Consider the following 24347-nt stretch of genomic DNA (forward strand, 5'->3'; position numbering starts at 1 on the left):
ATGTTCAGTGCTGTGTAAATTTACAGCGCTATAAATATAAATATAAATAAATATAAAAATAAAGCTTAATAATAATAAAAATAATTCTTAGAAATAATAATGATAACGATAATGACAATGCTGCCCCTTCACTAAGGTAATCTAATGGCTGCATTGTGCCTGGGGACCATGTCCTTGTCTGGGCATCATCCCTGCTTATCCTTAGTCCAAAGGGAGGATGCTCTGGGGATTCCCAATGGAGGGCGCCTAGGAGTCTCTCTCTGCAGAGGAGACTCAGAGTAGAGCCCTAGCATGGAATCCTGACGTCATGCCATTAACCATAGAGAGGAGGGGACCTCCCGGTGCTAGAGCGGCCGAGGCGGGGAGCGTCCCTGAAGCGGAACCGGAAGTGTCGTCGTCGTCCAACCGCGGTGCATTGTGGTCCGCGCCGGCGTTTTACGGGGCGGCGAAGTGGTTGAAAGTGGCAGTCGCTGGGGAGAGGCTGTCCTCCTCCATTTCCTCCGCCATGTCTTTCAACAAGATCCCTCCGCGGTGGCTGAACTGCCCCAGGAGAGGGCAGCCCGTGGCAGGTGAGGAGAGGAGCCCAGGCTGGGAGGGCTCTCGAAAGGGAAGAGGGCTCCCAATCCCGGGAGGGAGAACCGGGCGCCCCCTTTTCCCGGACGCGTCCTCCATCCCAGCCTCCTGTCCGGGGGGGACTCCCAAGCATGTCCTCCATTTGAGCCAGACTAAGGGGCACGGGCTTATATTTATACTGTAGTGGCCATTGGATCTCCCAAGGCAGGGCTAAGAAGCCTCCTGGGTTGACAGCCCTAGCAGGGTTTTGTAATGATAATAATAATAATAATAATAATAAGATTTATTGACTTAATAATATATTTTTATTTATATACCGCCTTTCCAAAGGATCAAGGTGGTTTTACAAAATTACACAAACAAATACATAAAAACACATAAACAACTTACATAGAAGAGAATGCTGTGGATAATATACACTCATCCCTCCACGTTTGTGGCTTTGATTATTCATGGATTTGATTGCTATGTTCTCTCTAGGAATACCTAGGTCCTCCAGCACAACTCTATGGCCAACTTTACAAGTTGCACTGAAAGACCCAGAGATTCCCAGAGGGAACACTCCACTCGGCCTTTGTAGCTCCTCCAGGGCAGTCTATGGTCAGTCTCTGTCGGACGTTGGCCACAGAGTTGCCCTGGAGGACATAGAGATTCCTGGAGAGAACACTCCACTCGGCCTTTGTAGCTCCTCCAGGGCAGTCTATGGCCAGTCTCTGTCGGACGTTGGCCACAGAGTTGCCCTGGAGGACATAGAGATTCCCAGAGGGAACACTCCACTCGGCCTTTGTAGCTCCTCCAGGGCAGTCTATGGTCAGTCTCTGTCGGACGTTGGCCACAGAGTTGCCCTGGAGGACATAGAGATTCCTGGAGAGAACACTCCACTCGGCCTTTGTAGCTCCTCCAGGGCAGTCTATGGTCAGTCTCTGTCGGACGTTGGCCACAGAGTTGCCCTGGAGGACATAGAGATTCCTGGAGAGAACACTCCACTCGGCCTTTGTAGCTCCTCCAGGGCAGTCTATGGTCAGTCTCTGTCGGACGTTGGCCACAGAGTTGCCCTGGAGGACATAGAGATTCCTGGAGAGAACACTCCACTCGGCCTTTGTAGCTCCTCCAGGGCAGTCTATGGTCAGTCTCTGTCGGACGTTGGCCACAGAGTTGCCCTGGAGGACATAGAGATTCCTGGAGAGAACACTCCACTCGGCCTTTGTAGCTCCTCCAGGGCAGTCTATGGTCAGTCTCTGTCAGACGTTGGCCACAGAGTTGCCCTGGAGGACATAGAGATTCCCGGAGAGAACACTCCACTCGGCCTTTGTAGCTCCTCCAGGGCAGTCTATGGTCAGTCTCTGTCGGACGTTGGCCACAGAGTTACCCTGGAGGACATAGAGATTCCTGGAGAGAACACTCCACTCGGCCTTTGTAGCTCCTCCAGGGCAGTCTATGGTCAGTCTCTGTCGGACGTTGGCCACAGAGTTGCCCTGGAGGACATAGAGATTCCCAGAGAGAACACTCCACTCGACCTTTGCAGCTCCTCCAGGGCAGTCTATGGTCAGTCTCTGTCGGACGTTGGCCACAGAGTTGCCCTGGAGGACATAGAGATTCCTGGAGAGAACACTCCACTCGGCCTTTGTAGCTCCTCCAGGGCAGTCTATGGTCAGTCTCTGTCAGACGTTGGCCACAGAGTTGCCCTGGAGGACATAGAGATTCCCGGAGAGAACACTCCACTCGGCCTTTGTAGCTCCTCCAGGGCAGTCTATGGTCAGTCTCTGTCGGACGTTGGCCACAGAGTTACCCTGGAGGACATAGAGATTCCTGGAGAGAACACTCCACTCGGCCTTTGTAGCTCCTCCAGGGCAGTCTATGGTCAGTCTCTGTCGGACGTTGGCCACAGAGTTGCCCTGGAGGACATAGAGATTCCTGGAGAGAACACTCCACTCGGCCTTTGCAGCTCCTCCAGGGCAGTCTATGGTCAGTCTCTGTCGGACGTTGGCCACAGAGTTGCCCTGGAGGACATAGAGATTCCCGGAGAGAACACTCCACTCGGCCTTTGTAGCTCCTCCAGGGCAGTCTATGGTCAGTCTCTGTCGGACGTTGGCCACAGAGTTGCCCTGGAGGACATAGAGATTCCCGGAGAGAACACTCCACTCGGCCTTTGTAGCTCCTCCAGGGCAGTCTATGGTCAGTCTCTGTCGGACGTTGGCCACAGAGTTGCCCTGGAGGACATAGAGATTCCTGGAGAGAACACTCCACTCGGCCTTTGTAGCTCCTCCAGGGCAGTCTATGGTCAGTCTCTGTCGGACGTTGGCCACAGAGTTGCCCTGGAGGACATAGAGATTCCTGGAGAGAACACTCCACTCGGCCTTTGTAGCTCCTCCAGGGCAGTCTATGGTCAGTCTCTGTCGGACGTTGGCCACAGAGTTGCCCTGGAGGACATAGAGATTCCTGGAGAGAACACTCCACTCGGCCTTTGCAGCTCCTCCAGGGCAGTCTATGGTCAGTCTCTGTCGGACGTTGGCCACAGAGTTGCCCTGGAGGACATAGAGATTCCTGGAGAGAACACTCCACTCGGCCTTTGCAGCTCCTCCAGGGCAGTCTATGGTCAGTCTCTGTCGGACGTTGGCCACAGAGTTGCCCTGGAGGACATAGAGATTCCTGGAGAGAACACTCCACTCGGCCTTTGTAGCTCCTCCAGGGCAGTCTATGGTCAGTCTCTGTCGGACGTTGGCCACAGAGTTGCCCTGGAGGACATAGAGATTCCTGGAGAGAACACTCCACTCGGCCTTTGTAGCTCCTCCAGGGCAGTCTATGGTCAGTCTCTGTCGGACGTTGGCCACAGAGTTGCCCTGGAGGACATAGAGATTCCTGGAGAGAACACTCCACTCGGCCTTTGTAGCTCCTCCAGGGCAGTCTATGGTCAGTCTCTGTCGGACGTTGGCCACAGAGTTGCCCTGGAGGACATAGAGATTCCTGGAGAGAACACTCCACTCGGCCTTTGTAGCTCCTCCAGGGCAGTCTATGGTCAGTCTCTGTCGGACGTTGGCCACAGAGTTGCCCTGGAGGACATAGAGATTCCTGGAGAGAACACTCCACTCGGCCTTTGTAGCTCCTCCAGGGCAGTCTATGGTCAGTCTCTGTCGGACGTTGGCCACAGAGTTGCCCTGGAGGACATAGAGATTCCCAGAGGGAACACTCCACTCGGCCTTTGTAGCTCCTCCAGGGCAGTCTATGGTCAGTCTCTGTCGGACGTTGGCCACAGAGTTGCCCTGGAGGACATAGAGATTCCTGGAGAGGTGTATTCTCAGGTTAAAAAAAACATGTTTTTTTTTGTTATTTGCTGTTTTTCCACATTCATGGGGGTCTTGTGCCCCTAACCTTAGTGAATGTGAAGGGACGTGTAGTATATCTTGATTTCAGTAAGGCCTTTGACAGGGTTCCCCATGACATTCTTGCTAATAAGCTTGTAAAATGTGGGCTAGACAAGGCAACTGTTACATGGATTTGTAATTGGTTGCCTGGCCGAACCCAAAGGGTGCTCAACAATGGCTCCTTTTCATCCTGGAGAGAAGTGACCAGTGGGGTCCAAGAGGAGTCTGTCTTGGACCTAGTGCTATTGAACATATTTATCAATGACTTGGAGGACAAAATTGGGGGCATACTCATCAAATTTGCAGATGACACCAAATTAGAAGGAGTACCTAATACTCCAGAGGACAGGATCAAAATTAAAAAAGACTGGAGAAGATAAGGTTGAAGAGGTGATATGATAGCCCTGTTGAAAGATTTGAAGGGATGTCATATTGAGGAGGGAGCAAGCTTGTTTTCTGCTGCTCCAGAGACTAGGACCCAGAACAATAGACACAAGCTCCAGGAAAAGAGATTCCGCCTCAACATTAGGAGGAATTTCGTGACAGTAAGGGCTGTTTGACAGTGGAACACACTCCGTCAATGGAGAGTGGTGGAGTCTCCCTCCTTGGAGGTCTTTAAGCAGAGGCTGGATGGCCATCTGTCAGGGATGCTTTCATTATCAGTTCCTGTATGGTGGTGGTGGTGGGGGGGTGTTGGGCTGGATGGCCCTTGTGGTCTCTTCCAACTCTATGATTCTATGATATCCCCCTACCCTAAAACTAAAATAACAACACTGTAAAATACAAGTTAAAATGAACTAAAATTAGACATGACTGAGGCGAGGGTAAATCAAAGGGCAGTCCATATCAGCGTAACAGGAAGGTCAGACAGGGAAGGCCTGCTGGAAAAGACCCATCTTGGCAGCCTTTTTAAAGGCGTCAAGAGAGGTGATGTGTTGGATCTCCTCTGGCAGCCCATTCCATAATTTAGGAGCAGCAGATGAGAAGGCTCTCTAGGTAAAAGCAGCCAGCCTGGTCTTCCTTGGCTGCAGTAAATTCTAAACTATTTTTAGCTTTTATTTTCTATCCAGGAAGGATCCCAAAACGTCCTCCAAGGGAGCCCTGGTGGCGCAGTGGTTAAATGTCTGTATCGCAGCCACTCATTCACAGTCACAAAGTTGCACGTTCAACACCAGCCAAGGGTTCAAGCTCGACTTAGGCTTGCATCCTTCCAAGGTCGCTAAAATGAATAACCAACTTGATGGGGGCAATTAGCTTACACTTTGTAAACTGCTTAGGGAGTGCTTAAGTGCACTGATAAGCAGTATAGAAATGTACAGTGGACCCTTGTTATACACTGGAGTTTGGTTCCAAGATCCCCCGTGTACAACAAAATCTGTCTATGTTCAAGTCCCATTAGATATAATGATATAGCAAAATGGTGTCCCTTATAATAGATGGAAAATCAAGGTTTGATATTTGAAATTTATACTTTTTAAAAATATTTTCAAACTGTGTATGCTTGAATCTGTATATAAAAAAATCTGTGTATAAGAAGGCCCAACTGTACTTGTTATTGCTATTGCTATTGGTCATTACTAAGAAGCCCGGGTTCACCTTTCTAGGAGTGTTTCTAGCTTTTGTTTTGGTCACATCTTCCCATTTTTATTCAGTCGCCTCCATTTTGCGGCGCCTTGCCCTCCATGGTGGTGAGGAAAATGTCTGGTCATCTTGTCCCTGCTGAACCTAGTAGGGAAACCCACTCGGAAAAGTCACACTCTCTCAGCCTCCTCAGAGGCAAAACCCCATTTGAGGAAATCTTGCCGAGAAAACTCTGTGATCAGGATGACAAGAGGTTCTCCTTTTCTAGGACATGTCCTATGTTTCTATCTTCTGTCCAGCAGGAATTCTCAAAATGTCTTCCACTTTGAGCCTAAGGAGCATGGATTTATATTTCTATGAGTGTTTCTAGCTTTTGTTTTATAATCTCCATTTTCTTTGTTTGTCCTCCATTTTACCTTGCTTTGACCTCCTTTGTGGTGAGGACATGTCTGGTCACCCTGTTCCAAGCGCCTTCTCTGTAGCCCCGGCTACCAACTATGGATGAACTGAATGAACCCCAAAGTGCCATCAGTGAAATGGCTGTCATCTGTGGAGTCTCAGGCTATCCAACCCATCAGTTAGTCAATAATGATGATGATGATGATTATTTTTTGCCAGCCTTTGCTTATGGATCAAGGGAGGGGAACAACGACAACCCAACAATTATGCATCAGTTAAGAACACAACATCAGTTAATACATACATCTATTCAAAAGAACAAACAAGACACATAAGTATTAAACAATCTATCATCCAAAACACACTGCAGAAATAATCTAGTTTGAGAACGCTTTAACTACACTGCCTCTGTGCTAGGAAATCTTGGGAATTGTAGTTTATTGTGCCACCAGAGCTCTCTAACGGGGAAGACTAGATATATCACTAAACTACAGTTCCCAGGATTCCTTAGCACTGAGCCAGGGCAGCTAAAGTGGTCTCAAACTGGATTATTTCTGCAGTCTGTTTTGGACCTGTGTTTAAAGTTCACTGTTTACGATGCTATTCTGCAGCCCTTTAGTCCTGGGATTTGTAATTTTACAATTTATTTGGCCTTCTCTGCCAATGAGCATTGGTGCCTCACAGAACTAAAATCACAAGATTCTGTAGTTTGGAGCCATGACAGTTAAAGCGGTATCAAATTGCATTATTTTTACAGTGGAGATGCACCCTAAGTCTGGGAACTTCTCTAGTGACAAAACAATGGCAAGTGCATTTTCTTTTCCACCAAACAACCAAATGTATGGGTCATTTGTATGATATGAAGAGGAAGAGTTCCCAGAAAACAACTTGTGGGCAGGTTCATGTCATCCCTGGTACCCCTTGTTTTATATATTTAGCATTCGATGCTCAGCATTTATTTTGCTTGTAGTTTCTTTTTACAGAGTACCTTTTAAGTTGCTAGAGTTACGTACAGTTAAAATAACACAGCAAATATAATACAACTTCAGTAAGAAAAATAGAAGTAGTAAAATGCTGAGCCCAATGGAAGATCATGCAGGCATCACTTGATCCAACTTTCTGCCATGCAGAAATACACAACTAAAGGACTTCTGGAAGATGCACATCTAACCACTGTTTAAAGGCCTCCAAAGATGGAGAGTCCACAACTCTCCAAGGCAATCTGTTCCACTGTTCAACTGCTCTTACAGTAAAAAAAAGTCTTCTTAATGTTTAGGTGCAATCTCCTTTCTTATAATTTGAATCGTTTGGTTTGTGTTCTAGTTTTTAGAGCATCAGAAAATAAGCTGGCTCCTACATCCTTTTAGATATTTAAAGATAGCTATCATGTTTCCAATTTAATCTGGCAAGGATTATGGATTAGTCTCCTATACACGTATTTCAGTGTCTCTGTCTTCTTTGTTTCCAGACCTTTGATCATCTTGGTCTCCCTTTTCTGGACACGTTCTTGCTTGTCAATATCCTTCTCAGACTGTGGTGCCCAGAACTAGAACACTGTTCTAGATGAGGAATACTGTGAGGTCATCTGATGTTAAAAAAAGTCCATCAGAGGTCGTCTGATGGTAATTTTTTTAATGCAGACAGAAGAAGATATGCAGTTGAAGTTTTGTGCTATTGAATAATCATGTGTAATAGCCCTTGCTAACAAATGTGCAGCCACTGTCAGTCTGGCAAGAGTTTAATAAACTGACTGCCTTATGGGGTTCAAATTTAGAAATGATCAGGATAGGTAATAATTTTCCTAGGTGAAAGCTGATGTAACCAGGAAAAAAATGGTACAAAGCTCTACTTTTCACAGTGTCTCTGAGCATTCTTAAGTCAGACTGGATCCAGGAGATCTTTTAAGCTTTTATTTCAGGAAGGCGCTGGTCTTTTCTAAAGTAGTTGGTCAGTTGGACACAAGATATGTTGTGTTCTTTGATCTCCTGTGTACATATCTCTGCCTTTTCTGGACTGCTTTACTGACTCTTGTCTCTTACTGAGTTTAAATAGACACTGTCCTACTTTTCACTGACCAGGTCACATGGGTTCCAGGTATTGATCAAATCTGCTTAGCTTCTTCATTCTTGTTAGATTGGATTGCTTTTAGGGTATTCACTTCTGATGGGAAAGCACTTAATTCCTGATGGTTTAATGCTGGATTTTGTACCACTTTATTTCCTTATTTAGCAGTTTACAGTACAGGTACTAGGCTTTTGTGAAATCTAGCAGTGCTGCTACAGTGCTCTGAAAGTATTTTAACACTGATTCTCAACTTGTTTAAATAACTTCATGGTCACAATGTGCCTTTTGTAACAATGTTTTGGGTTTTTTTTTTACTATCAAACAGGGAGATTTTTACCTCTGAAGACAATGTTAGGACCAAAATATGATGATCAAGTTGCTGAAGAGTGTCGTTTCCATCCCAGTATGTTATCAAACTACTTAAAGAGCCTTAAGGTAAGGGCAAAAAGTTAGCACTTAACTCTTCAAGCATTAGTAGTTCCTTTCTTGAGAATTATAATTGTAGAAATATGTAGGTAGGGTAGCTTGGCTCATTGGCTTAATTGGTGGAGGGTGATTAACTGGAGACAGAAAGAGAGATATTACATATTTTTTTCTTTCCCTAAAGAATGTTACTGCTTTTTCACTGGGAAATCTGATTCATTAACCGTATAATTAACCTCCAACCACCATCTTGAGGGGGAGAGAGGCCTGGCCTGGAAGAAAAAGAGCCCTCCTCCAACCACCATCTTGAGGGGGAGAGAGGCCTGGCCTGGTAGACAAAGAGCCCTCCTCCAACCACCATCTTGAGGGGGAGAGAGGCCTTGCAATTTTTTTGTATTGTATTGCAATTTTACTGTACACCGCTATGATCATTGCAGAATAGCGGTCTATAAATAAAAATTATTATTATTATTATTAAACTTCACATATGCAGTATCATGTATTGAAATAAAGACATCCAATGAATCTCCATTATGTATCTGAAAGCTCAAGAAAGAACTGATTTTAAGATAGTGTATATTCAGCTTTTGAGGTCAACTGGAGGGCCCCCCGGATAGCACCATATCCTCTTGCGTTCTACCCTGTAGTCATTTGGAACAGGGTATTTAGCATGGTAGCAGCCATTATGTGGAACAACCATGTCACAGACTTTTAGGGTGTTCCAATAAGTTATAAGTTGAGATACATCTTGAAAACATACCTACTTTGTAAACCTCACAGGTGTAGTCCAACCTATCATCTGTTTTTGTGAACAATGTAAATGTGCTATTTTGTTTGCATGTTGCTTTTTTTAATAACACTGCATACTACTTTGAAATTCAGATCTAAGCAGTCTGTACATCTGCATTTATAAACAAATGATATAAATTTGTATTGAACATTTGGTATCTGTAACATTCCAGAATATTGCTTTATTTTTTAATACTAGTTTTGCCTGGCACTCTGGGTCTATAGAATAAATGTCCATTCTTGCCACTTTTCAACCTGTGACCTAGCAGGATTTGGCACGAGAGACAAAGATGCAGTCATGCAACAAGAGTGGTGGTAGTTCTGACTTTTCTTTAATATATTCCTTTTTAATGAAATGCTTTTCGTTTTGTGACCACTGGGAGCTCCTATCATATTACAGCTAGAAAATTTTCTACTGAACCTAAGCTTTTTTCAAAGTACAGTGGAGAGAAAAACCTACAATTGCCACTTCAACAAACCTATCTGTTTGTTTCCTGCCTTTCTTTTTGTTCTTTGTGCGTTCTGCATCTATTTAGTTTCAGAGAGGTCTCAGATGGTGCAGGAAAGTGTGTGTGAGAGAGCATGTCTCTTCCCTTTGTCTAACCCCCTGATACCATTCCCCAGCATGTTAGCTAAACCCCCTTTTGAGACACTGAAGTAGCAGGACTACTGGCTGAATTCTTGAATGCAACTGCTCTTACTTGCATAGGCAAGATTCATAAGAATGTTATTGATATTTTTAGGTTCTAGAGCTGGACTGGGTAACTGTCACAGGTTAGGGGGCTGCACTGGCTTCCTAGGCTAGGGCCTTGGAGTTTTTTTGCCTCCAAATGTCCCCCATGTGTGCAATTTCACAACTCTTTGGCCCTTTCTGGGCCATTTTTTCAACAGGACATGCAAATCAAGTTGGGGTGGAGGGAGGACAGATGTGATGAAATTGCCACCACTGTTGGAGGGCATTTGGAGGCAAATTATTTTTAAATTGTAGGGCTCTGGTTGAGCCACATATGATCTGTGAGTCTCACTCTTTTTCTAGAGACTATGTGTGCTGGAGCAAGGCATACTTGATAGATTAAAAAAATGAAATAAGATTATAGTGGCTCCTCCACATTCACGGCGTTATGGCTAAAGGACCCCCACAAATGTGGAAAAACCACAAATAAAAAAAAATCACTATTTTTTTTACATGAGAGAACACCTCTCCAGGAATCTCCAGTGCAACTCTATTATCAACATCTGCCAGAAATTGATCATAGAATCATGCTGGAGGACCTACAAATTCCTAGAGATGTGTTTTCTCTAGGAACTTCTAGGTTCTCCAGCATAACTCTATGGTCATTTTCCCATATAATTGCACTGGAGGACTTAGAAATTCCTAGAGAGAAGATATTAATCAGAACTGCAAATAATCTGAAAAAGTCAAAGCTGTAAATGTGGAGGCCAGCTATACTTTGGAGCAGAAGGAGAAAATGGGCACCAATGCATGAACTGGTCACAGTGTCTCTGGTGCCACTCTGTTCATTTACTGTATTAAGAAGTTGGGAGTTAGAGGTGATGAGACATAAAGGAGTTCAGGATAAATTATTTTGGTAACATATAATCTGGTAAAGAACTATTTGGTATATGGAGAGTCAGCATGGTGTTGGACTAGGATTAAGAGGAATGAGATTTTAGTTTTCACTGAGCCATGAATTTCATAGCCTGATCTTGAGCCCATTCCTATCTTTCAATTTAACCTACTGCACAGAGTTGCAGGGAGGATGACATGGAAAGTAACAAGTCATATATTATGTATTCAGCTAATTGGAGGAAAGGCAGGACATAAATGGAGCTAATAAATATATAGTAATAATTAATAAGCACTATTCTTATTTTTTTCAGGTTAAAATGGGTCTGCTGATAGACTTGACAAATACGACTAGATTCTATGACAGGAGTGATATAGAAAAGGATGGCATCACATATATAAAGCTTCAGTGTAAAGGGTAAGTTGGTTGAATTCATGAATATTTATTTATTTTCCATAAAAATGTGCCTACAACACTGATCCTTCTGTTCTTTCAGACATGGTGAGTGTCCCACAGCTGATAACACAGAAGCATTCATTCGTGTATGTGAACATTTTAGTAATAAGAATCCAACTGAGCTTATAGGTATGTATATTTAATCTTTCTGGTTTTTGACTGTCTTTGTCTTGTCTGTCTATATTCTTCTCCATAATCCACTTCTGATTTCTTTGTTACTATACCACAAATAGTAGCTGGGTTTCCAGTGTTCTTGATTTTGTGGAATGATTTCATAGAAACATTTGATTTTAAGGTATACCTGTGTGATACTCCAAGTTAAAAAGGTTAATAGAATAGAATTGCCTTTTCAAGTAAATGATCCTGCAGTGATTGCAGAATGGCTGTGAGAAACAAAACCAAGGAGTAGAACAGACTTAAATCCCACAGTGTGTTTCACTCATAGAACTGCTGTAGGATGTGCAGAATGACTTTAATTTGGTATATTTAGTATATTTTTTAGTGTTCCTCCTTTGTTTTTCAAGGGGTCCTTTGATGGATGATTATGATTTTATGGACAGTGTGAAGAAAGTGGGTCTCATAGTATTAGAAGCTGGGGTATCCACTGAAGCTGAAAGGCACAGACAAAAGGAAATGCTTCTTCATACAGCACTTAAACTGGGAATTAACCGCGACAAAAAGAAGTCAGGTGTCAGTGTGGACTGTTTTCAAAGAGGATTAGGCAAATTAATAGAGATTTGGACTATCAGTGGCTGCCAATCAGGATATCTGATGTTAGAGGCAGTATAAGTTACTTGGAAATGTAAGAGAGTGGGTGCAGTTGCTGTCATGGCCTATTGGTAGGCTTCCCATGCACAACTGTTTGGAATTGATGTGCATAGAATGTTGGCCAGGATAAGTCTTGGATTAATTCAGTATGGCTCTTCTTATATCCTGGTATTATTTGGAGGATAATTGTAAACTGCACTGAGAACTTTTCTTGAAGTGCAAAGGAAGCCTAAAAGTTGTGCAACAAATAATGAGAATAAAAATCTGTTGTTATGTTGCTTTTAACAATGCCTTTTTAAGCAAAATGTCAAGTGTGCTTATGAATCAAATATCAAAGGTATCATGGAAGTTATTAAATGTTTTTGTTTTTAAGTAATTCTGTGTCTTGTATTTCTATCCATCTGTTTTATAGTCCATGCCTGTGTTGCTTGAGTCATCTCTAGCCACCTGATATTCAGGATTTTTGCCACAGTTAGGGATGCCATAACCCGGCGGCCCCCGTGACAAACCCGATTTTGGGGGCCCCCTCCCGGTCCTGGTCCGGTTTGGCCCCCAGCCCCCGGTTCGGGGCCCACACGGCACCAACCCACCTTCCCCTGCCTCCCTGCATGGCCGCGCCACCCACCACCTCCTCCGTTCCAGGCCTTGTGGAGGAAGCAAAGGAGGAGGCGAAGGAGGAGGCGGTGTGCGGGGGGAGGCGGGGGAGGGTGGCAGGGAGGTGGGGAAGGGGGCGCTGGCGCACGCAGGAGGCACACCTCCTTCTCCTCCTCCTCCTCCTCCTCCTCCGTTGCAGGCCGCGCCAAGCGGAGGAGGAGGCAGAAGTGCCTGCCTGGCTTGGTGTTCCTTGCGCGCGCGCGCACGCGCCAGGGCAGCAAGCACTGGCAGGCAACCACCCACTGCCTCCTCTGCCTGGCGTGCCTCCGTGCTGGGCACTTTCTTGGGCCCGGGAGGCAGAGGCAGAGGAGGAGGCTGAGGCGGAGGTGGGTGGCTGCCTGCCCACTGCCTTGACGCTGTCTCCCAGGCCCCAGGGAAGCCTTGGAAGCGGCCTCCTCCAAGCCTTCCCTGGGGCTTGGGGGACGCTGTCTCCCAGGCCCCAGGAAGGCCTTGGACAAGGTTTTAAAATGTAGGACCTTTTTTTAAATTTCCTGGCAAGGAAATAATAAAAGTCCTACATTTTAAAACCATGTCCTACATTTTTCCCGGTTTGGAGGCCCTCAGGGATGGCAACCCTAGGCACAGTGCAACTGTTTAATCAGTTTCCCTAATCTCATTTTCATCCTGGTTATGAGAGCCAGCATGGGATAGCAGTTTGAGTGTTGGAGTATGACTCTGGAGACCAGAATTCAATTCTCAGTTTGGCCATGAAACCAGTGAGTGACCATAGGGGAAGCCACAGGCTCTCAGCCTCAGGGGAAGGCAGTGGCAAATGCCTGAACAAATGTTACCAAGAAAAACCCATAAGTCAGAAACGACTTGAAGGCACACAATAACAACAAACATTTATGTCATATAAAATGCTATTCTTTTCAATTATTAATTTATTTAGTGTGTTTATCTGTTGTCTCTCAGCCTGCCAGGACTCTAGATAAAAACATTTAAAACTTTAAGCGCATGTGCATGCGCACAGGCGTGCACGCACACACACTATTTAAAAATTGATGAAAACAACTTCTTAAAAATAGTTTAAAAGCCAGACAGTTAAATCTAGGATACCTAGTTATAAGGATTGAAGCCTTTATGAAATAATAGTGTCTTAACTGCTCACTAGAAACTCACAAGCATTGGAGCCAACTTAACTTTCTTTGGAAGGGTGTTTCACAGTTGTGGTGCTGTCACAGAGAAAGACCTGTCACATGTAGCCACCAACCTAGCCTTGTAGGGTGGTGGTAAATGCAATAGTGCCTTGACAGATAATCTCAGATTTTGGGCTGTTTCATATGAGAGGAGGCAGTCCTCCAGTTAGTCTGACTGCAAGCCATGCAGTACTTCATAGGTCAAAGCCAGCTTGTTGAATTGAGTTCAGAAGCAAATTGGAGGCAACTGCAGTTCCCACAAATCTAATGATCTGTGGTCTCTAAAGTGACAGCTGTACTTGTGTATATGTGTGTGCCTTCAAGTTGCAGTTGACTTATGGATCCCCATATGAATTTCTTGGACCATCTTAGGCAAGGAATATTCAGAGGTGATTTTGTCAGCTCCTTCTTTTGACATATAGCTATAGCATGTGGTATTCACTGGTGGTCTCCCATCCAAGTACTAACAAGGGCTGATGCTGCTTAGCTTCCAAGATCAGAAAGGATCTGGTTCTTTTAGGGTATTTAGGCCCTTACAGCTTAACTTACCCCTAATGTTTTATTTTGCTTATACTTTCTCTACCATTACAAGATACCCCTCTTGGTTTATTAGCCTGAAATCTCATTATTATTAGATGAACGATAGTGCTATATTTAAGGCTTCAGTCTTTTTTCTCAGCAGGAAAGAGAGAAAACCATGGGTGTTGTGAATGCTGCTTATATAGATTTCCTTATGAGGAGGGACTGTAGCTCACTGCATTCACATAGTCCAAGGCTTGATAAGATATTGCCATGTTTTATTTTTTCAAAATAGCATTAGATATTTGATGGGAATTTTTTTTGTGTTAGATGTTAGAGAGTTGCTACTTGCCCAAATAGCCAGTGCTGGGATAGATGAACAAGTAATCTGATTTTGTATAAGGCATCTTCTGTAGCACAGCTGGCCCTCTTTATCCATGAATTTGACAATCCATGGCTCGAAAACGTTTCAGAAAAAAAATATAAATTCTAAAAAGCAAATCTTGATTTTGGCATTTTATATAAGGGACACCATTTTACTAGGCCGTTGTATATAATGGGACTTGAGAGCATCCACAGATTTTGGTATCCATGGGGAATCCTGGAACCAAACCCCAGTGGATATCAAGGGCTCACTGTATAGACTAGAGACTTGTGATTCTTTACCAGACATTGGCGGGTTACAGACCGCCCATTTGGGGCAGGCTGTACCTGCCCCTTTCCCTGGTGTATCGGGGCCTCAGTGGCCAGAATGGCAGCTGCTGAGGCCCCGATCCGCCGCTTTTCTGGCTGCGGGGAAGCGGCAAAACGCCGCTTCCCCGCAACCTGAAAAGGGGTGTCCTTGGGACTTCAAGCCCCAAGGACACCCCGCAGCGGCGGGGAGGAGGAGAAAGGGGCTGCTTGGCCCCTTTCTCCTTTGGTCCGCTGGGCGCAGCCGTGTGAAGGCTGCGCCCAGCAGACCAAACCAGGAAGGAGCTCCGAAACGGAGCTCCTTCCTGCTCCGCGGTAAGGGCGCACCATACGCCCTGGCGCGGAGCGAGGACGTCATGTCCGCACTGCCCCATATAGAGGCAGCGCGGCCATGACGTCCTCATGGCGGCGGCCGTGTGGAACGGTTGCTGCTATTTTGTGCGCGCAGAGCGTGCACTAGGGTTAGGGAGGTGCAGAAGCTCCGCGCGTACTAAAGTGCCCGTATGTAACGGGCCATTGTTTCATATCATGGCTGGTCATGGAGTGTATATATAAGATACAGTGTGCTTCAAAAGTGTAGGGAACAAGTAGGGATTGTAAGTCTCCCAATCCTGATTTACCAGGCATCAGCCACTGCAAGCACTGGTGGTCTTTTCTCTTGTTGATCAGGATGCAGGAGACTAATGTCTTCATCCACCACCTGCCAGCTATCTCTGGTGTGAAGAAGAATGGTGCCAGGGATCTTTCCTGTGATTGTCTCACTCAAGATTGCTGGTGGATGGTGATGGAAACTTTAGCTTGTTATTGCCCAATCAATAGGAAAACAGACCCTCGTTGATACAACAGTTGCTGTCTGGTAAGCCGGGATGGGGTGGGGCATCATTCTAGCAGATGCTACTTAGTTAAGTATACTTAGCTAAACAGCTGATGTAGAATCTCAGCCTGTACTTTTCTTACATTGAACAGCATCTTCATAGCAGTTGACAGTGGTGGTATGCAATTGTGGCACAACTTTCTGTTGAGAATTATTTAAGCATTTTAATTGTTTTGTATATGGGCTAGTTGTGTACTTTCCAGCTGTGTAATTCTTCTGTGGGAACAAGCTGATGGTTGGTGCGAAGTACCTACAGTATTCATTCCTGTTGTTACTTATTTTGGGGTATCACACAAATGTTTGTGAAATACTAATTTTGGGAACATTGCAAATTGTTAAAATAAAATTTGGAGCATTCTTTCAGTAATTATGTGGAAAGATTGTTCTTACTGCAACAGTAAGTTACATTTAGATTTCTGTAAGTAGTTTTACCAGGTTATGAAAAGCTCATTAACAGGGGCTTCTTTTTACATGTCATTGGCCCAGTACAAACTTTCCGATGCCCTCGTCACGTGCTAGGGTTGCCTGGGGGACGGAGTGCCCACATGCACGTGATGAGGGTGTAACAATGGCGGCACCTTGTATACATGGGCACCACCATTGATACATAAGCGTTGTGCGGTGTCTGCACGGTGCCATGTGGCGCTTGCGTAACGAGTGTACCAGTGGCGCACTTGTTACGCTGCTGCTGCAGCTTAAGAAGAACTGGCTTTTTGTGGGGTTTTTTTCTGCTGGTGGGAAGCCACGTGGTTTGGTGGCTGCCGCTTCCCTCCTCTGGAAAAACAGGCGCCGGGAGGCCACCCTTTTTGGGTGGTCTGTACTGCGCCAAAGTTACAGTGTTTTGTGCTGTTTGTTTTATGTTACAGAAATGAAGATATATATTTTGAGGCTGGTCATAAACCTGGCATTTAGTTTAATGTCATCCACAAATTTTTTAAAGCTCATTTCTCAAATATTAGCAGACTTATTTCTATGTCAGGTATGTTGCTGAAGGAAAAATAGATGACACTTTTCCATGGAGAAATGTTTGAGAACTGTAACTATTGTCTTGCCTTTATCCCCTTGGCTGTATGCATCCCTGAGCTTACTAAACCCATCGACTAGTTGTTCCCTGTTGAAGTGGATTACTTAAGTTTGCTTTTATAAAGTGAAAACACTTCTGTTTGTATAAGTAGGGGAAAGCCATATGACCCCTGTTAATACATTTGCATTAAGGGAGAAACAAAAAGGTTTGGCTGCATGTAAATGTGAGATTATATGGATCTTTCAAACATGCTGCAGACTGATTTGGATTCTAGTTTGCTGAAATTTAAGACCTGAAAATGTTTATAAAGCAGAAAGCTTTGTGTATTATGGAATGTATGTGTCTGTTACTATGAACTCCCTAATTCTGGGCATAATACCAACATAACTATCAACAATGAAATGCTAGTATAAACAGTAAATTGGCCTGTAATGAACTCTAGACAGGTGCCGTGTTTAATCTGTGTTGGGATATAGAGTCACAAGGAAAATGTACAATGTGGGTTTTAATAGTAACCAGGCATTAAAGGGTTACTGTGAGCCATAACGATTAGGCATTTAAACAGGAAGTGACATAAAAAGATATTCAGCAAGTGCTGTAAAGTCCTGTAGGATGCTGCCAGTCTGAGAAGCCCCTCAAGAGGGTGGCTGGATCCTTTGTGACACAGAGGGAGAGACAAGTCCTAGTAGCCTCATGGAGCCTTAGCTAGAGTAGTGATGAGCATTGTACCTCAGAGAGGGTTGTGACTAGTGTGGATGGTGTGGATGTATATATTTTTGTACACAGTGGAACTTCTAAGAATAAAAGCCTCATCTGAGAGAAGTTTACAGTCTCTCTTTGCTCATTGAGAAAGGGAGAGATGTTTCTCCTGCTTACAAGCTGCTGACTACAGTCACGAAAGTGGAAAATCTAGTGCCAAACGTTGATGTGTTGCCTCATGTGCTGCGCAACATCAAAAGCGTTTTAACAATCTGATGGCGTCCAAGAGTAGCCAGTGTGTTTCTTCACCTCTTTAAGAACCTAATTGAAGGAGGGAAAGATGTTTTTGTAAGCAGAGAACTGTAAGTGTTTCTTAGCTTATTAGAAGAGATACAGGTCAGCTGATAAGGCTAGGAAGGCTATAAAACAGGCTGAGAGGAGACTAGAGGAGAGCTGAGTGTTCACCTCTATTGTATGAGCTATTGATAAATAACTGTGCAGTTCCTAGCTGATAACTGCCCAGACTTGCTGTTGAAAGCCCAGTGATTCCCAAACTCTGGCCTTCCAGGCATTTTGGACTTCAACTCCCAGAATCCCAGACTATTGGTTACGATGGCTGTGGATTCTGGGAGCTCAAGTCCAAAACACTTGGAAGGTCAAAGTCTGGGATCATTTAGACCATGCTGGTAAACTCTCTGCTCTCAACTAAACTATGTAAAATAGATAGACCCCATCATGACTGCAGTGGATCCTTGTTAGGAATGTTTATAGATATATAATGGACAATGTTATGCTATGTATGTAGCAGTACCCAGGGATGATGATGATGATGATGATGATTATATTTATTTATTTATATCTTGCCCTTCTCCCAAGACTGTGACTCAGGGTGGCTTACAACATTAAAAAACACCATACAGTTAAAAAGTTACAAAAAACCATGTCAAAAAGGATTAAATTACTACAATAATTAAAATAAATTCAATGGTAAAATTTCAAATACTGTACTTTAAAAAGATAAAAATGCTTAAAATACATTAAAACAATATAGTACCACAGACCATTGTTTAAAAGCATTCTATTTTGAATGCCTATCTGAAGAGGAAGGTTTTTGCCTGTTGGCAGAAGGCCGTCAAAGAAGTGGCCATTCTGGTCTCCCTGGGCAGGAAGTTCCAGAGTCTAGGGGCAGCCACGAAAAAGGCCCTCTCTTGTGTCATCACCAACCATGCTTGTAATGGTGGTGGGATGGAGAGAAAGGCCTCCCCTGTGATCTCAGAGCCTGGGCCGGTTCACACAGGGAGATACGGTCTGCCAAATAGCCTGGACCTGAGTCATATAGGGCTTTATAGGTCATCACCATAATCAGGCTGCTCAAGCTGAAAAGTATCCATTAAAACGGGACAGACATGAGCCAAGGTTACATCCTCTGGCACTGTATTAACTACAGCATCCAAATCAAAGTGGATCTGAGCAACGTTATCTGCAAAGCATCATCATCATCATAATAAATACATTGTTTGTTTATTAACCGCTTTTCCCAGGATCAAAGCGGTGTACAACATGTAAGATAAATACATTACAAGCAATGACATATTAAAAAATTTGGGAAATATTAAAATGGCTTACAGTCTAAAATCAAATACTGTATTTACAACATACAACATACAGTTCGGCAATTATTAAGATTCCAATATATATACACCATATTGGGGGGAAAAACTTATTACAAGGAGTTAGGAGGGTACGCTTGTAGGAAGAGGTAGGTTTTTAGTGCCTTTTTAAAGGCTTCCACCGTTCCACTAAGGCGGATCTCATCTGGTAAAGCATTCCAAAGAGAAGGCGCTACAGCTGTAAAAGCCCTTTGCTGGGTAGTCGCCAATCTCACCTTAGGATGACTGAGTAATAATTTACCTGTTGTCCTGAGTGTGCAGGCAGGATTATGCAGAGAGAGGTGTTCCCTCAGGTAACCTGGGCTCAAGCCATTTAGGGCTTTAAATTCTTCACAGCGTGCTGGTGGATGGTTTGCATTTTCTAATTGAGAGTGAGTGTGCAAGAGACCCCTGACCATTTGGAACAGCTCTGCTGGACGGCTTTGTGCAGATGCAATGCTGGCAGCAAAAAATAATTTGTTTGCTGCCTGTATCGCCATAGGCCTTCAAATAGGTTCTAGCCTGTGTTTGGTCAGATTCACTTTGAGTTTTCTGTCAACATCACTCTAGTCTCTGTTTCACTCGCTTCATCACCACCAATTCCTTGGAGAACCAGGGGGCTGGTTTGGTTCTGTTGTGTAAGAGGGGATGCTCAGGAGTTATTGTGTTCATGGCTCTGGCCATTTCTCCATTCCAAAGGTTGGCCAGAGCTTCAACAGAATCACCTGCTAAGGTGACAGGAAACCCCCCAAGATCCCTCAGGCTAGCTCTGTGTGTAACTATGGAGAGGCCTGCTTAAAAGATGTAGAAGATATAAATGTTCCTTCCATATGAAAGTGCTAACACCTTAACTGCCATATATCGTAATGTAATAAATGTACAACACCTTACATGCAATGTAATAAAATGCAGTGTAATTTGTCTAGACGTTGAAATGTCTATGTTTCTCCGTAAGGGGGAGAATATGTGTGTGAAATACTGTGAAAGAGAGAGCCTGCTCATTCTTCTGTATAAATAGGCTGAGATTCCAGTACTTAAGAATGCTCAAGTGGAGTGTTGATGTTAATTCTGCTTGTTTGGATTTTACTGTTGGTCACAAGTTGAATGTCTAGGCAGCCAGAAAGTGATAAAATGTATCTCCAGACACATACAGGTTAGCTGACAACTGGCAAAGGATTTTCAGTCTAAAGAGACAGAGGTGGGGAACTACTTATTTTTCATCTTGACCAAAGTGAGGCAGATAATAGGAGCAAGTCGAAAAGAGCTCGAGGTAGATTTTTTGGTTGTCCAGTACTGGGAAGTAGGTGGGAGCTGCAAGAGGCAACATTCTTGAACGAGCCATTTTGCTTCCATGAGTTTTGCTTTCACGAGTTAAGTGAGTTATTAATATAAAAAATACATCAATATCTGCTAACTGTAATTAATTTAGATGCAAGATAAAAATATGGTTTGTATTGTATGTCTTTTTGAAGTATTGCATGTATTCAGAATTCATTTGACCACGAGATGGAGCTATTACGCCATCAATAGGGAACATAAACTATTTCAATTATTTGTTTTACGTATCAGCTGCAATCCTTCAAATCTTTTACTTTCAGAATTTTCTTATAGCAGTTGTTGATCTGTGACGTTTGCTTAAATTAAAAAAAGACAAATGTTAAAAAACAACAACATTATGGTTGAAAAATCCAAAGAGCATAGGAGTAAACCATAGTTCAAAACAAGGGCCCAATATACTCGAGCATCCTGTTTTCCACAGTACCAAGTCATATGCTTTCAGCAAACCCCTCAAAAGTAGACCCCACTCCCAGAAGCCAGTATTGAGAGGTACAGTGTTTCTGAATCTGAAGTCCCCATTTAAATGCCAGAGCTAATTGCTGTTAAATTGACTGAGCCCTTCATCAACTTATCTGATGCTCTTTTAAAGCCAGGTAGGCTAGTTACAAACTATAGTACTCCTCTCTCTCTCTCATTCTTGCCGTATATAAAAATAAAAATAAATAATGGTTATATTATACCATATAAATAACATATGAAATTCTTTCTCCTTTCTGATAGTGATTAACAAACAGAACTATTTGAATTTTGTGGCAAGATGTTTTGGCTTCCCACGTCTTCAGCTGCTCAAAATACAAGTGATATATGTATACATAGAGTGGCTGACACCACACCATGTGAATTCATACCTAATTTATTTCTATCCTCTCTGTATATGAAGAATGTCTTTCTGCTGTATAATATGTGTGGACACGCACACATGCTCTATGAAGAATTTCTGACTGTTCTGATACTTGGAGAGGATGCTCTGTATCCTCTCACCTATTCCACCCCAGAAAATTAGCTGGTTTATAGAAGAAAGAATGCTGTTTCCTGGCTTCCATGGTGATTTGTTTTCCCTACTGCTGGTAGTGTGTAGTGGTGGAATTAGGAATTGACCTTAGTACAGGTAGCTGTGGGTTGAGAGCCTTTCATTATTCCCAGTGGTCCTTTTTATAAGACTGGTCATAGAATCATAGAGTTGGAAGAGACCACAAGGGCCAACCAGTCCAACCCCATTCTGCCATGCAGGAAATCTCAATCAAAGCATACCCACCAGATGGCCATCCAGCCTCTGCTTAAAGACCTCCAAAGAAGGAGACTCCACTACACTCTGAGGGAGTGTGTTCCACTGTCGAACAGCCCTTACTGTCAGGAAGTTCCTCCTAATGTTGAGGTGGAATCTCTTTCCTTGTAGCTTGCATCCATTGTTCTGGGTCCTGTTCTCCGGAGCAGCAGAAAACAAGCTTGCTTCCTCCTCAGTATGACATCCCTTCAAATATTTAAACAGGGCTATCATATCATCTCTTAATCTTCTCTTCTCCAGGCTAAACATCCCCAGCTCCCTAAGTCGTTCCTCATAGGGCATGGTTTCCAGACCCTTCACCATTTTAGTCACCCTCCTTTGGACAAGCTCCAGTTTCTCAATGTCCTTCTTGAATTGTGGTGCCCAGAACTGGACACAATATTCCAGGTGGGGCCTGACCAAAGCAGAATAGAGCAGCACTATTACTTTCCTTGATCTAGACACTATACTTTTATTGATGCAGCCTAAAATTGCATTGGCCTTTTTAGCTGCCGCATCGCACTGTTGACTCGTGTTCAACTTGTGCTTTACTTGTACTCCTAGATCCCTATCACATGTAGTCTCGTTCAACCAGGTGTACACCATCCTTTATCTGTACATTTCATTTTTCCGCCCTAAGTGCAGTACCTTACATTTCTCTCTGCTGAATTTCATTTTATTAGCTTTGGCCCAGATTTCTAGTCTATTCTGGTCATTTTGAAATTTGATCCTGTTCTCTGGGGTATTAGCTACTCCTTCTAATTTGGTGTTATCTGAAAATTTGATAAGTATGCTCCTAATTCTGTCATCCAAGTCATTGATAAAGATGTTGAATAGCACTGGGCTCACGACAGAGCCCTGTGGGACCCCACTGGTCACTTCTCTTCAGGATGAAAAGAAGCCATTGTTGAGCACCCTTTGGGTTTGGCCAGTCAACCAATTACAAATCCATGTAACAGTTGCCTTATCTAACCCACATTTTACAAGCTTATTTGCAAGAATGTCATGGGGAACCTTGTCAAAGGCCTTACCGAAATCAAGATATAGTATATCCATAGCATTCCCTTCACGTACCAAGCTGGTAATTTTATATATATATAAAAAAAGATCAGATTTGTCTGGCATGACTTGTTTCTCTGAAACCCATGTTGACTTTTTGTGATTATGAAATTGCGTTCTAGATGTTCATACACTCTTTGTTTAATGATCTGCTCTAGAATCTTTCCTGGTATTGATGTCAGACTAACTGGACGATAGTTGTTGGGATCCTCCTTTCCCCCCCTTTTGAAGATGGAGACAACGTCTGCCCTCCTCCAGTCTGCTGGAATTTCTCCTGTTTTCCAGGAGCTTTCAAAGATTATTGCCAGTGGCTCTGATATTACATTTGCCAGTTCTTTTAATACTCTTGGATGTAGGTCATCAGGTCCTGGAGACTTATATTCATTTAGATTAACCAGGTATTCCTGTACTATCTCTTTACTTATTCTACGCTGAAATTCCCTTATTCTGTCCTCTGCTCCATTATCCTCAGGTTGAGCACCCTTTTCCTTTTCTGAGAAGACTGAAGCAAAGAAGGTGTTGAATAATTCTGCCTTTTCTCTGTCCCCTGTTAGCATTTTGCCATCTTCTCCACGCAGTGGCCCTACCATTTCCTTTTTCTTCATTTTGCTGCAGACATATCCAAAAAAGCCCTTTTTATTGTTCTTAACCTCTCTAGCAAGCCTGAGTTCATTCTGCACATTAGCATTTCTGACTTTACCCCTACACATGTTAGCTATTTGTTTGAATTTCTCTTTGGTGATTTCCTCCCCCCCCCCCCCCCCATTTCTTATACATTTTCCATTTAAAACTTAGCTCAGTTGAAAGTTCTTTAGTCATCCATCCTGGTTTCTTGAAACACCTCCCATTTTTCTTCCTCATTGGAATTGTTTTAAATTGTGCCTTCAATATCTCCCTTTTGAGAAACTCCCATCCATCCTGAACTCCCTTCTCTTTTAGTATTCCTGACCATGGGATCACCCCCAGTATTTCTCTAAGTTTACTGAAATTAGCTCCCCTAAAGTCTAGAATGGGTGTCTGACTGTGCCTGGCTTCTCCTTTCCACTGTATAACAAACTCCAGGAGAACATGGTCACTTCATCCTAATGATCCCACCACTTGCACCGCATTAACCAAGTCATCCCTGTTGGTTAGGATCAGATCTAAAATACCTGACCTCCTTGTTGCCTCTTCCACATTTTGGACAATGAAAGGCAAGTGAGGAATTTGCTAGACCTTGAGGATTTGGCTGAGTTTGACTCCCAACAAATATCAGGATAGTTGAAGTCACCCATCACTACCACATATCTCCTTTCTGAGTATGTGGTCATCTGTTCTAGAAAGGCGTCATCCAATTTCTCCATCTGACTTGGGGTCTGTAGTAGACTCCCACAATAACATCCCTGTTGATTCCCTCCCCCTTAATTTTTATCCAAATGCTCTCCACCTGGCTTCCAGGATTGATGTCCTGGATCT

At 43.6% G+C, this 24347-nt stretch overlaps 1 protein-coding gene across 4 annotated transcripts in view; it reads left to right on the forward strand.

Moving 5' to 3' along the window:
* Window positions 1-452: 452 nt before the first annotated feature.
* Window positions 453-24347, forward strand: part of RNGTT (RNA guanylyltransferase and 5'-phosphatase) — a 200984-nt gene continuing 177089 nt past the window's right edge. For all 4 annotated transcript variants that reach the window (XM_089530762.1, XM_089530763.1, XM_089530764.1 and 1 more), the window contains exons 1-4: window positions 453-569; window positions 8305-8414; window positions 11073-11176; window positions 11256-11344. In XM_089530762.1, the coding sequence (XP_089386888.1) occupies window positions 506-569; window positions 8305-8414; window positions 11073-11176; window positions 11256-11344 (367 nt within the window). In that variant the 5' untranslated portion in view covers window positions 453-505. The remainder of the gene's footprint in view (window positions 570-8304; window positions 8415-11072; window positions 11177-11255; window positions 11345-24347) is intronic.

The sequence above is a fragment of the Sceloporus occidentalis genome, unplaced genomic scaffold (assembly GCF_023333645.1).
Source record: "Sceloporus occidentalis isolate IW3139 unplaced genomic scaffold, rSceOcc1.0.p SCAF_6, whole genome shotgun sequence".
Classification (NCBI taxonomy): domain Eukaryota; kingdom Metazoa; phylum Chordata; class Lepidosauria; order Squamata; family Phrynosomatidae; genus Sceloporus; species Sceloporus occidentalis.